At 37.1% G+C, this 14,890-nt stretch overlaps 1 protein-coding gene across 3 annotated transcripts in view; it reads right to left on the bottom strand.

The window, feature by feature from the left end:
- ENPP3 (ectonucleotide pyrophosphatase/phosphodiesterase 3) overlaps nucleotides 1–14,890 on the bottom strand; it is a 91,978-nt gene that overhangs the window by 16,719 nt on the left and 60,369 nt on the right. For all 3 annotated transcript variants that reach the window (XM_035296727.3, XM_054254437.2, XM_054254438.2), the window contains 5 exons: nucleotides 12,018–12,084; nucleotides 9,863–9,950; nucleotides 7,732–7,910; nucleotides 6,042–6,093; nucleotides 3,968–4,122 (listed from right to left, as the gene is read on the bottom strand). In XM_035296727.3, coding sequence (XP_035152618.2) covers nucleotides 3,968–4,122; nucleotides 6,042–6,093; nucleotides 7,732–7,910; nucleotides 9,863–9,950; nucleotides 12,018–12,084 — 541 coding nt within the window. The remainder of the gene's footprint in view (nucleotides 1–3,967; nucleotides 4,123–6,041; nucleotides 6,094–7,731; nucleotides 7,911–9,862; nucleotides 9,951–12,017; nucleotides 12,085–14,890) is intronic.

Here is a 14,890-nt window from a genome sequence, read left to right as displayed (position 1 = left end):
ATTGTGAGTTTGATATTTCCTAACACACATCTTTATCGTTGTACTCAAACATTGCCCATTAGTAAGTTTTACTTGAAGAAATACACAGTGTATAAATATAGCCCATAATGTAAGGAAATTGAGATGCCTATATTTAACAGTTAAAATCATAAAAATGGTAACGAAGAAAGTTTATTGTCATTTTTCATGAGGCTGTGTCTGTAAAAGTTGTGCTCAAACAACTCAGTTGGTTAAAATGTTTACCGTGTTCTCAAAGTAACTTAGACTTTGGGCTAAGGGAAATGAGCTGGGATAGCTTCAGCCAGAAAGTACTAAAAAAAAAGGTCACATTTTCTGCTACACGAAAATCTTGAAATTTATTTCTTACATACCAAACTTGAACCCTCAAATAAAAATGCATCAGTGCTAGGAATGAGAATGTGGCCTTCTTTATCCAGGCAGGATTACACAATAGGCAGCCCTCTAGAAGGATGGAGGGGAGGTAAGGGCAGGTCCTTTCTATAATAAAGAAGGCTTTAGTGAACCACTCCCACTCCCACCCCACACATAAACAGCTTCAATCCTGCCATCCGGTCAGAGTTCCCTGGACTTTTTGAAGCCAGGGGATAAAAAGTCAGAAGATCAATAAATAGAATTCAAACACTGAGATGAAATATGAACTTCTTAGCTCTCAAAATCTTTCTGGAGAAGTAAATAATGAGCGCAGACAGGAACGTGAGCCGCTTGTACTTTTAGTCTGGCATTGAAACAAAACAGAACTTGAACAGAGGATAGAATTATTTCTATTGAAGTTACAGATGCTTCTTAAACTGTAGGCTGAATGTACAAGCTAAAACCTACTTATTTGAATATGAGATAGTTACAATTTTGCCTTACGGTAAGGATAATAACTATGTATGTTTTTAATTATTTGGTTGAATAATTTTTTATAGGGAAAAATAATTTTTCATACTTCAAAAATGTTTGCACAACACAATAATGCCCCTATTTTAAAGACTCACAAAATAATCTTTAGAAAGAAGAATAAAGGCTTTTTAACATGGAATGATATGGAGATTGACACATAGATAGGACTATAGATAGATAAATAGAAAGATAGAGATAGGCAGATAGACAGATACATAAATACATAGGGAGAGAGAGGGACATTTTTCAAAGTACACTGTGAAAAGTTATTTGATTTCATATTAAATTCTGCAACATCTGCTTTAAACAATAATCACAATTCTTGCTCTTATTTTCAATTTTTCACCTAGCCACAGAAACACTAGTTTATATCTTCCTTCTGAACAGGCCCAGAGGCAAACTCTACGTACAGCCTGAACAACCTTAACGGTTTTGAAACAGCTGTTCTAGGACCGTGATTTCAAATCACAACTACTTCCCCACAACTCTTCTGAGATAACAATAAAAATCAGAAAACCCACCAAAACCACAGAAAAACAAAAGCTCCATAAAACTTAAAGGCTCAGGCCAATTGGGTTCATGTTCCAAAAAGTGCTTATTTAAAGCCTGATTTTTTTGAAACACAGAGCTGATTTACAACATTTTAATGTGAATCCCAAAACATCCTTGTATGTAATTTTCTTGAACCACAACACACTAACAGAGTAATTTCTGAATTAGAAAGCAGAAAATTGCTAGAATTCCATCCTGTCACATGGATGGAGAAATACACAAGTACTTCTGTGGGATCAGTGAAAGGACAGGAAATTTGGTAACAAAGAAGCTAGTTTTAAAACAATAACAAAGAAGAATTGTACTAAAATCCTAGTCTGAGTCCACTTAGAATCTCTCTGCCTTTGGTTTCCGACGAAGCTCGTAAAAATTCAGGAATGCAAGACAGCAGGGGAAAAGTATTAAAAACATAAACACTCCCTTTAATGCCACACAATCCCTCATACCTGGAATTTTCAAAACAGAGAATTAAGTAATGGGACTGACCCTGAGAATACCACTCTTCTCGAAAACAATAACAAAATAGAAGTTATTTTAAGGAACGTTTTATGTTGAAGAAAATCACGAACTGAACATTGTGCATATTAAGAAAGTAATGTGGCCACCAACTGGACATGTGAACTCAGGTAACTGTTGGTAAAATATTTGTCCACATTGGGAAACAAACATTAGTACTGTTACTAGTGACCCCAACTGAACCATTGACAGCAACAGAGCTGGCTCTTAGAATATACAAAGTTTTAATTAGTAATAGGAAAATATGCTTATTTTTCTCCAAAAATCTTGAATGGGAACAGGAAGAGTAGATAAACTGAGGCCACCCATTATTTCCTTTCCAAAAAAGAGGTGGTACTCTTAGCAAAACAGTGACAGCTGTAAGTTTGTCATCAGTCTCTGGATCTAAAACACTAAGATTTTCTCTGTAAAAACAGCTCCCTGATTATTTTCTCCTTTGGTGGGTGGCATAGCTTTGTCTTTAAAAGTCTAAAAATAATGGTTGTGGTTAATTCATTCAATGCATTTCATTCAATAAGCATTTACTGGGCCATTCTATTGTACTGAGGATGCATTAAATAAAAACATCCCTGCCCCTTCTTGTGTTTGGACTGACTTTTGGCATACTTTAAGTTTTGTTGCTGTTTTTTGTTTTGTTTTGTTTTGTTTTGTTTTGAGACCAAGTTTCACTCTTGTTGCCCAGGCTGGAGTACAATGGCACAATCTTGACTCACTGCAACCTCCTCCTCCCAGGTTCAAGCGATTCTCCTGCCTCAGCCTCCCAAGTAGCTGGAATTACAGGCATGTGCCACCCTGCCTGGCTAATTTTGTATTTTTAATAGAGACGGGTTTCACTATGTTGGCCAGGCTGGTAAACTCCTGACATCAGGCAACCCGCCCACCTCGGCGTCCCAAAGTGCTGGGATTACAGGTGTGAGCCACTGTGCCTGGCCCTAAGTTTTGTTTTAATTTACATTTTTCTTATTGCTAATGAGATTCAATTGTTTGGCTTCTATCCTTTGTTCATGTAGTAACTAAAATGCTTGTCATTCTGTTGTTGATTGGTAAAAATTTATTAGCTATTCTGAATCTAATTACAATTCTGGATATTCCTAACTTGTTTCTTATGTGCAATGCAAATGTATTGTTCCATCTCCAACATTGTTATTTTGTCACACATTAATGTTAATGTAGTCAAATTAATCAATTTCCTCTGCATTTTTAATGTTGTTCTTCCTTTGTCCCAAGAAAGCCTTCTCTATCCCAAGATCATAAAGATATGCACAAAGGGAATACGGACTTGCTGTTCTATTTATGTCTACAAATCCACCAACATTTTAATTTTTTGTGGTTTGAGGTAGGGATCTACTATTTTCTTCCTGAAGGGTAGTCAACTGTCCTTGCACTACTTAGTGCAAGAGAGTTTGCCAGACAGTGAAGAGGGAAGGGGCTTTAAACAAGTGGACCTCAACCTCAGCCTGTAGATCTGTGACATAATGCATCTGTCCATGTAAATCTAGCCTGACTTACTAGTGCTACATCCTTCAGAGAAGGACTGCATCTTATTCACCTTGTATATCTAGTGCCTACTATAACACACAACAAATAGTAAAGTACTTGTTAAATAATCAAATAAATACAAAGCCCTTTATAATCTAGTTATCATCACCTTCTATGTGCAACCACAATATACTTGGGGAAGGTTAAATGAATAGTATACCCCTGTACTCCCCATTGCTTCTGTTTAAAATGTTCTTTTCTACCTGCCTCACCTATTGGCCAATTGGCCTGTAAACATTTTCCATTTTCTCCAGGCAAAACATAATGTGTTCCTCTTTTGCACCCATGTAGCTCCTATAAAAACCTTTTATACTACTTGCACATTGTCTTACAAGGTATAGGCCAGTGAGTTCCCTCCCTTGGATCTCTACTGTAAAACAAGATTCAATTCTTAGAATATTAAAGGATTATAAATATTTCTTGCCTCCATGGATCAATGGACTCAGGGACTTACCAACTGGGGGACTGTGTATGAACTCCACATGGGCATCCTCATAGCTTTTCCAAATCCACTGACATATTCCCTGTGGTAAAGGAGACAGTGGTCCATGTTCTTCTGCAGTACCCTAGGCCTCCCAAATGGCAAATTTACTTTCACTGTTGCTGTTACTAAAATTAAAATAACATAAAATAAAAAGATTCATGAAATTAGCAAATGCTTCTTTGCATGTAATAACTACCCATATAACTACCACTCTCATGACTCATTATATGATAAGTACTCTAACAAATATTTTACATATTTATCCTTTCAATTCTTAAAACAATCCTATGTATAATTAATAATAATAATAATAATAATGTTATTACTCCATTTTACAGATTATAAAATTAAGGCTTAGATAAGTAAGTTGGCCAAGCAAGAGCCTAAGCAAGAATCTGAAGCCTGCCCTCTGTGATTCCTTATATTTTACAGCTCAGAGGACGTATATGAAGAGGTAAAACCTTCAAAATCAAAAGTATATACTTTGTAACAAAGATGACCTGCTTTAGTAACTGTCATAGAAAAGATGTTGGAATTTTATGAACATATGTCTTATAATCGGAATGTTTATGTCTCTCTAAAATGTTTATGTTGAAATCCCAATCCCAAAGTTGATGGTATTAGGAGGTGGGACCTTTAGGAGGTGATTAGGTCATGAGCAAGATTAGTGCTGTTATCAGAGAGACCCCAGGGATACCTTCACTTCTTCCACTATATGAGCTCAGAGTGAGAAGTCCCTTTATGAGAAATCAGGCCCTCATCAGAAACTAAATCTTCTGGCAATGTGATCTTGGACTTCCCAGCCTCCAGAACTATGAGAAGTAATTTCTGTGGTACCATAGCTACCTAGTCTATGGTATCTTGTTATGTTAGGTTGGAGCATAAGTAACTGCGATTTTTCCCATTACTTTTGAGGCCAAGTCTTGCTCTGTTACCCAAGCTGGAGTGCAGTGGTGTGATCTTGGCTCACTGCAGCTTCCACCTCCTGGGTTCAAACAATTCTCCTACCTCAGCCTCCTGAGTAAGTGGGATTACAAGGGCACATTACCATGCCTAGCTAATTTTTTTTTTTTTTTTTTTTTTTTTTAGTAGAGATGGGGCTTCACCATGTTGGCCAGGATGGTCTTGAACTCCTCACCTCAAATGATCTGTCTGCCTTAACCTCCAAAATTGCTGGGATTATAGGCGTAAGCCATCATGCCCTGTCAGGTTTTGCCATTATTTTTAAAAGAAAAAAACTACAATTACTTTTGCACCAACCTAATAGCAACCTGAATGGACTAAAACATTTTAATGCATTTATTTACTTTTACTTGTATGCTTCTTAAAAATCGATCAGTTAGTGATGCATTAAAAACCTGCAGGCTATTCATACCATGGGAATAACACATGGCAGATTATAAGATTATCAAAACAACTAATACATTTACTAAGCTCTTAACTATAGGCCAGGCACTTATATTAACTCATATAATCTTCATAGCGACTCTATAAAGTAGGTATTCCCATTTTATAAGTGATGAATCTGAAGCAGAGTGAATTTATACAAGAATACTTAAAAGATAACAGGTAATAAAATATTGCTACAAGCCAGGCACAATTATAAACTCTTTCCATGTATTAACTTTAAAAATTTTTACAACTACATGAGGTGAGTGCAGTTATTACAGATGAGGAGACTGAGGCACAAAGAGGATAAGTGATTTGCCCCAGATTAGACAACCAGGAAGCACAGAGGTAGGACTCAAACTCAGGCAGTTCAGTATGCTTACATCTAAGGAAAGGAAATAGAGGGTTGCAGATGAGTCACAGCCACTTCAAGGAATTCATTATGTTCCTGGAATCACTGGAAATGCCCCATGCTTGTACTATTATCATTATATCTGTTGTGGGTTGTTTTCTTTTTTTAACCTTCTGTATATTGGCAATAAAATCTTTATGTTCAAGAACCTCTGTCAGCTTATTTTGGAGAGTCCTAAAAGGGCAATGCTGTGTTTTGTTAGGTCTAAATATCAAAGACTTAACATGTTTTCTATTGACTTACATTCTTCTTGGGTGAGATTTAGCATATGATTCACTTGTTCAAGCTGAGTACTCTGCAAGATAATGGGGGATGGGAAAGGGAAATAAGTCAAAGTAACAATACGTGTTTTAAAGGGTAATCAAGATTATTTCTGTAGTAATCAATTAAGTGTTGTACTATCAAAGAAGTTAGGCTAAGCTTAGATTCTAATTCTGCCACTATTAAAAAATATACTGCTGCTCCCTGCATCATTTGTGTGTGTGTGTGTGTGTGTGTGTGTGTGTGTGAGAGAGAGAGAGAGAGAGAGAGAGAGAGAATTTGCAAAAATACAATTGATAATGGGGCAAAGCATTCTGATCACTGCTGGAATCAATGACTAAGTTGGGTGGGATGGCAACATCCTAGTGCTCCTTAAGCTTTCATATGCACACAATCACTTGAAGGTTTTGTTAAAACATGGATTCTGGTTCCGTAAACCTAGGGTAGGGCTTGAGACTCTGCGTCTCTAGCCAATTTGCAAGTGATGCAGATGCTGGTCCTGGGACCACACTTTGAATAGCAAGAGGCATTCTTTACATGGAACTTGGAGTTTGCAGTCAGATAGACCAAGCTTTTCTGGCTTTGGACAATTTACCTAACTTCTCTGAGCATGCTTTATCTCTAAAATGAGAACTAACATACCCACTATGTAATGTTATTATTGACTTTTACGGCAATTTGATTGAGGTTATCAGGAGCAGTCAGTAGGAAACCCGCCTCCTTACTCTGATCTTTGTGGTGAGTTTGATTTTCATTGAGAAGTTTGCTAAGCTTTTGTCCCTTAAAGCCCCTTTGGTTGATTATTTATTTATTTCTGTGGTATAATGCTATTTTGAAGATTAGAGATCGTGATGTTTTCACCTACTTCTCACTATAAGGAAAAATTCTTACCTGAGGCAGCAGGTGTTTTTATTTAACTCTACAAACACATTTGGAACTTGGAATCAAATGTCCCTTGACATTAACTTTAGCTTGATGGACTCCTGATAACTGGGCTCCAATTTCACTCTGAAACCCCAACTCCATCCAGATGCTCTGATTCTCACAAACAGGCTTGGTCTTTATATATTGAGCTCCGGTTATGACTCCTTGCCCTTGGGGACTCTCCTAGCACTAAAACCTCACCTTATTGAAAGTCTCCTGGGATCTGAAGTCCTGCTGCTGAACTCAGCCTGATCTACTAAAAAGACCTTCCCTGTCAACCGTCAGCCAGATTCTTCCCTGCTGCCCAAAGGAATACCCCACAGGACCTACCCTAGTGAGTGTGTCAAACAGCAGCTTACAATCCCTACATCCTCCCAGTTTTTTCTGCTCTACATAACCAGGCATGAACTTCTGATTCATAAATTACAGGAAGAATGGTTTATAAGGGAAATTGGAAACAGCTCAAAGATGACTATATTGAAAGGTGAAGGACAGTTAGCTTATAATGACATTAACAATGACCAAACAGTGCTTTCCAGTTTACAAAGCATGTTTCCATACTTAATCTTATAATGTATGCATGCTCACTTCCTGTTTCCAGTTAAGGTTCAGAGAAACCATGTATATTTACTACGTAAGTATGCAAGCCAGAACACAAACCTGGTTGTCGCCACCACAGTTTTTGACTACCAGGTTAAGAATAGCTTGCCCCTTTACATTCTTATGGATGCATGAAGTTGTTACTTACATTTTGTAGGTGAGGGCATAAACAGTCCAAAGAATCTGTGGGCTCTGGATTAGTAAAGCCACAAACAGAAAATTTTGACACCTCCTCTGCATGCGATGGCTCATAAAAAGGCACCTTCAGAAGATGGTTTAAACTACCATGGGTTCCATTGTTTGGTGCTGGTTGAATGCGTAGAAGATCTGTTTTTAAAAACATTAATTCAAATTTGCTTTAAATTGGAAAGCAACAACTCCTCTATGGGAGATGGGAAGAAACAAGCATCTGCTCTTTCACTACCTTTACTAAATTCTGCTGTAAGGAAGCTGCGGAGTGCATATGCCATTCAGTTTACTGGTTTTTCTTCTCCATGGTTTCAAACACTTAGTCTTTCTAAAGAATAGGAACTACCTGTGTGTGGCAGTGCACCCGTAGTCCTGGCTACTCAAGAGGCTGAGGCAAGAGGGTTGATTGATCCTGGGAGTTTGAGGCCAGCCTAGGCGACAAACTGCGACCCCATCTCTAGAAATCAATAAGGAATGGGAGCAGTCACTGCTGATGAGTCAGAGGAACTTTCATGAATGGCTTCTGTTTCTCCAAAGAAAAGCTTCCCTAAATAATCACTTTGTTTCTTAAGCATATCATGATTTGCCGGCATAAAAAGCCATATTCTTAATAAAAACAAGTGTAAAGAAATTAAATAATTTATAATCTTCCTTGTAGTATATTTACTTATATATAAAAGCTCTCTAAAGACAGACACTTTTAAAAAAAATGGAACTCGTGAATTCTGCTTAATATTCAGAGAGCTTTTTTCTATGAAAATACATAATACGGCTGGTCCGAGTGCAGTGGTGTTTACAGCTAATTGATCACAACCGGTTACAGATTTCTTTGTTCCTTCTCCACTCCCACTGCTTCACTTGACTAGCCTTAATATAAAAAAAAAAAAGAAAATACATGATACAAAACATATTCGTAAGTTTCTATGAAACATACAAATATTTCACCAACATAGCCTTTTAAGTAATTCCTGCTGACCGCCTGCCACCTAACAGATCTCTCCTGGGAATGAAGTCCTGTCTAGTTCCTTCTAGCCAGTTCTGCAAAGGGCCAACCGTCCAGACCATAAACCTTGCTGTGAGGAACAAGAATGTAAGTTGTTAAGGCTACAATACACCATTTTAAAAAATAGATACTTTTGATCTCTAAGTCACATTCAATTACCACAAGCCAATGACAAGATTAAGAGAGACAGTTGTAAGCAGGTTTATGTCCAAATTTCTAAAGCTAACAGTGAAATTGCAACTTCTTCATTGCCTTGGTAGATAAATAAATGGTTTGTTGATACAATGTCCTACAGCAAGCATGAAGGTAGGAAGGGAGGCTAGGCATCTGAAAATCCTAATGCTTTAAGGTTTTTAAACATTGAGTATAATAACAAGTGTCTCTCCAACTCTTCGCCCATGTTTTTATGCCAGAGAGCTTCTCTTCGCAATTACAAGAAAATGTTTGTGTTTTTAGGTATGTTTGTCTTGCTTTGAAAAGTTGGAAGTGTAATTTACCTAAATTTCATTAAATTAAATTAAATTATCATCTAGTAACTAATAGAAAAGGTTGGTCTTCTGAGATGTACAGTTTATCATTACTGGCTTGGAGTGGTGGCTCATTCCTGTAATCCTGGCACTTTGGGAGGCCAGGTGGGCAGATCACTTGAGGTCAGGAGTTTGAGTTCAGCCTGGCCACCATGGTGAAACACCGTCTCTACAAAAAATACAAAAAAAAAGTAGCCGGGCATGGTGGTTCATGCTTATAATCCCAGCTTCTCAGGAGGCTGAGACAGGAGAGTCACTTGAACCTGGGAGGCGGAGGTTGCAGTGAGCTGGGATCACACCACTGCACTCCAGCCTGAGTGACAAAGCAAGACTCCATCTCAAAAATAAAAATAAAGTTTACCATTACTAGTAAAACAAAAATAATTCACTCTTATAGTTGAATAATTCTGAATAATGAATAATTGTTTCTCATGTTTTTTACTTTCTGCCTTCTCACTACAGAGTATTCAGCCTCTGGGATTCAGTTTGCTACCAATTTCAAATGACATATATTTAAAACTGTCCACATTTTGCTTGTCAATTTATTTAAATATACTTACCACACATTAGGTTATAGACTTCAATATTTTCAAATGGTTCAACTTCAGTCTTCTCTTTAAAACTGGGTCCATGTGCCAGAAAGATAGCCTAGATAGTAATAGTCATATTGCTATTACATGTCATTTAAAATTAAAAATATATATAGGAAGAGACGCAGTTTTCATTCTGAAACTATTCTCCTATTTGTTTTAGGTCTCTGTAAGGACTTTTTTGTTCAGTTTTGTAAACAATTCTCATATTATTTCCACCTGTGATGTTGTACCAATCCCAATCAAATATAATCAATGCTATCTTTTTTGTTGTTTTTTTTTTTTTTTGAGGCGGAGTTTCGCTCTTGTTACCCAGGCTGGAGTGCAATGGTGCGATCTCGGCTCACCGCAACCTCTGCCTCCTGGGTTCAAGCAATTCTCCTGCCTCAGCCTCCTGAGTAGCTGGGATTACAGGCATGTGCCACCGTGCCCAGCTAAGTTTTTGTATTTTTAGTAGAGACGCGGTTTCACCATGTTGACCAGGATGGTCTTGATCTCTTGACCTCATGATCCACCTGCCTCAGCCTCCCAAAGTGAATCAATGCTAACTTTACTTCTATCTCTACCCACCTCTGAAGCACCTTATGTACCAACAAAGCAGGAGAATATGAACAATAGCACACAACCACTATCAGCATAATTTACAGCATGTGCACAATATTTAGTAGAAATTTAATCATATAACATCATATTACCTTTTCATATTGTTTCACATCCATAATCAAATATGTTAATACATGATAAAACATGTTAACTTTGTTTTTAGATGAAGTCTCACTCTGTCGCCCAGCCTAGAGTGTGATTTCTGCTCACTGAAGCCTCTGCTTCCTGAGTAGCTGGGGTTAGAGGTGTGGGCTACCACGCCCAGCTAATTTTTTTGTAGAGACAGGGTTTCAACATGTTGGCTAGGCTGGTCTTGAACTCCTGGCCTCAAGTGATCCTCCCACCTCAGCCTCCCAAAGTGCTGGGATTACAGGCATGAGTCACCACACCCAGCCAAATGTTGACATTTTTAAACACTGAATTTTGGTGCAACTTCCTGACACTCTTATACTTCTCTGTTTTCCTTTTGGGACAGAATGACCTAAACATTTTGGTTTACATTGAATTAATCAATGTTAACTTGATTATGTTATTTATAACAGATCAAATTGTTTTAGACTGTAAACAGAAGAAAAGTATCAAACATAGGTAAGCAATTATGTTTCGATAACAGGTGTGTATATACATATATATATATATATATATATATATATATGTAATCAAAGAATTGGAGGCATAGATTTGTCTTACAATAATTAATTTAACTATTATATAGTACCCCAATATAGTAAAGCTCTTTTTCTAGAGATTTTTTTCGGAATATTTACAAAAAGATCTAACTCACCATGACAATGTTATAATAAAAGGAAACATTCATAAAAAGCCTAACACATTTTGTTTTAATTTGTAAAGGAGTGTGTGTGTGGCTGTGTGTCTGTGTGTTACATATGGAAATAGATGAGATAATCAGGTTGCAAAGCTTTACGTATGGGGAATTATCAGCTGCATTCTACTCATAGACTCTGGTGCACTCCCAATTTTGGGCCTTTACAGGGGCTGTTTCTTCTTCCTGGGACGCTTGTCTCCTGAATATTTGAAGGGCGAATTCTTTTATTTCCTTCAAGTCTCTGTTCAATGTCAACTCAATGACTCTTACTCTTTCCACCCTATTTAAAGTTGCATACTGCTTCCAGGGTACCTCAAAATACTCCCAACTCCTTTCTTATTCTCCTTTACTTTTTCTTTATTTCCCATAGCGCTTATCAGCTGACATAGCAAATAATATATTAATTTATTATTCCTATTGTCTGTACCCTCCCTTAGAATAAAAGCTTCATGAGGGCAGGATCTTAATCTGTTTTGTTCATAGATGTATTCAAGAGTCTTGAACATAGCCTATAATAAAATAGGTGTGCAATACATACATATCTTTTTTAAAAAAGTAATAGCTAGGCTTAACACCTGAGTAATGAAATTATCTGTAGGACAAACTCCCATGATGGATGTTTATCTATGTAACAAACCTGCACATTCTGCACATGCACCTCTGAACTTAAAAGTTAAAAAAAAAGCAGTAAGTTACCTCCATGCTCTTAAACTCATTGTTATAACCATGGTTGCCTCCTCCACAATATGTGCTTGATTTACTCCTATAAAGAAAAAATGTTATTACATGTTGATCAATGTATTGATATGAGACCATATTGTAAGCTTTAATGAATTTCATATAGTTTCTGCTTTTATGTAAGTAAATTTTTCTATCAACAGTGGCATAAATATATTTATTTTCATGCTCAAATTCATAACCATAATGGAAGAAACAGAAGGGTAGGAGAGAAGAAAGGAAAATTCCAGGATCTATAAATAGAATTTAAAAGTTTCTGCCTGTTAGATACCAACTAAAGGCTAATAATAAAGGTACAGATTTTTTTTTTTAAGTCAAGGCCTCGCTCTCTTGCCAGGCTGGAGTGCAGTGGCATGATCTCAGCTCACTGCAACCTCTGCCTCCCAGTTTCAAGCAATTCATTCTCCTTCCTCAGCCTCCCAAGTAGCTGGGACTATAGGCGTGCACCACCACATCAGGCTAATTTTTGTGTGTGTGTATTTTTAGTAGAGACGGGGTTCCACCATGTTAGCTAGGCTGGTCTTGATCTCCTGACCTCATGATCTGCTTGACTTCGCCTCCCAAAGTGCTGGGATTATAGGCATGAGCCACTGTGCCTGGCCAGCACAGATTTCTTAAAAAATGCATTTGTCTTCAAATTCATGTGTGTACCTTTACACATCAATGACTACATGCTGAAGAATAATTTGGTTAACATGTTATTTTAGCATTTCAATGCTTTAGAAATAAATCTTTGCAACTGGGGAAAAAATATCAATTTCTGTTTACCAATGAAGATGTCTAGGAAAATAATATGAAAGCATGAATAAAGAAGAGGCAGGGCAACTTAATTATAATCCAGTCATGGGTTGCTTCAGGCAGGAATATGTTCTGAGAAATGAATTCTTATGCAAGTTCATCCTTGTGGGAACATCACAGAGTGCACTTGCACAAACCTGGATGGTGCAGCGGACTACACGTCTGGGCTATGTGATCTAGCCTATGGCTCCTAGCTACAAACCTGTACAGCATATTACTGTACTGAATACTGTAGGCCGTTGTAACATAATGGTAAGTAGCTGTGTATCTAACCACATGTAAACATAGAAAAGTTATAGTAGAAATATATTAAAATCTTATGGGAGCACCATCACATAAGCAGTTCGTTGTTGACCAAAATGTTGTTTTATACAACATGTAACTACTTGGTAAAAAGAAGCTAGTATATTCTGTAAGTTCAGAGATTATTATTATTATTATCTTTACCTTTTGTGATTTTCTTCCATAGGCTGTTTTATTTGAATAACTTTTCAAATTTAATTAATTTGCTTTTGCCTACATTTTAATACTTTTTTAAATTGAGCGGTGTTAACAATTTTATAAGTAGCTGGTTTTCATATTTGGAAAATAGTGATAAATGATCCTAGATCTTTTAAAGCAACAATGTTATACTGGGTCAAATTTGGTCTCTGAAGGGAATGAAGGACTCCTATTTCCCAAGGCTGGTCCTAAAAGGTTTCTCTCATGTGCTTCCCCACCCTGACCTCTCACCCCAGGGGCAAATACACACACACACACACACACACACACACACACACACACACAAACTCATCCAGGGTTTCTGTTGTTTTTACACTGACAGCTCAACTAAGAACAGGACAGTAATTTAGTGTCTTTAAAAAATCAACATTAAAAAAATCATAACTGACTCTAATTCAGTTTAAATAGAAAACAAAAATCACAAATTAAAAAATAAATCACAACTCTGACTACTCCACACTCACTCAACTCTACCCAGTAGAGGGAAGAAAAGAGAGGTCAGGTAAGTACCTGGAATGGGGAAAGCAAGACGAGTCCTGCTTCATAAAGATATTAGATTTGATACCCTAAGGATGTCACGTCATGTCCTTATCTTAGTTAATTCCAATAAAATTGCTGGCATAGGGTAAAACTATGCCAACAATAGGCTTTATTTATTTATTTATTTATTTATTTATTTATTTATTTATTTTTGAGACAGAGTCTCACTCTGTCACCCAGGCTGGAGTGCAGTGGTGTAATCTCAGCTCACTGCAACTTCCACCTCCTGGGTTCAAGCGATTCTCCTGCCTCAGCTTCCCGAGTAGCTGGGACTACAGGCATGGGACATGACATCCAGCTAATTTATTTGTATTTTTAGCAGAGACAGGGTTTTGCCATGTTGGCCAGGCTGGTCTGGAACTCCTGACCTCAAGTGATTTGCCTACCTTGGCCTCCCAAACTGCTGGGATTACAAGTGTGAGCCACCACACCCAGCCCCAACAATAGCTTTTAATAAGTGTTTTTATTCTCAGCTGGGCATGTAATCGCAGGATTCTCAGCTCACAGCTGTAATCCTAGCACTTTGGGAATCCAAGGCGGTGGATCGCTGGAGCCTAGGAGCTTGAGACCAGCCTCCACTGCATAGCAAGACTCCATCTCTATTTTTTAATTATAAATAAATATGCTTTTTTAACATCTTTAGATAAATAAATAAATGTTTTTATTCTTACTGCATAGATATTTGGTTACCCAATGTTACTGGAATTATTTAGTAGGAGCTTTAAATTCTGCGTGGAAAGCTAGAACTTTCATTAATGAAAGAAACAAAAAGGTTTTCTGAACTAAGTTTTCTAGTAAATTTTCTAATGTTCATTCTATGGTTATTTTTCTATTTTCAGAAACATCTGTTTTTTTAAAAAATAAGTTTCCGTCTCCTAATCCAGCTCAATTTAAATACTATAGTAAATATCGCAAAATTTCATTCAGAAGCAAAGATTAAAATATTGTTTGAAAAGCTCTATTTTTCTATTTATTTCCAAGTAAAAACTTTG

This window comes from Callithrix jacchus, chromosome 4 (assembly GCF_049354715.1).
Source record: "Callithrix jacchus isolate 240 chromosome 4, calJac240_pri, whole genome shotgun sequence".
NCBI lineage: Eukaryota > Metazoa > Chordata > Mammalia > Primates > Cebidae > Callithrix > Callithrix jacchus.
The sequence above is the reverse complement of the archived record's forward strand: the minus strand, read 5'-3'. Positions and strand labels throughout refer to the sequence as shown.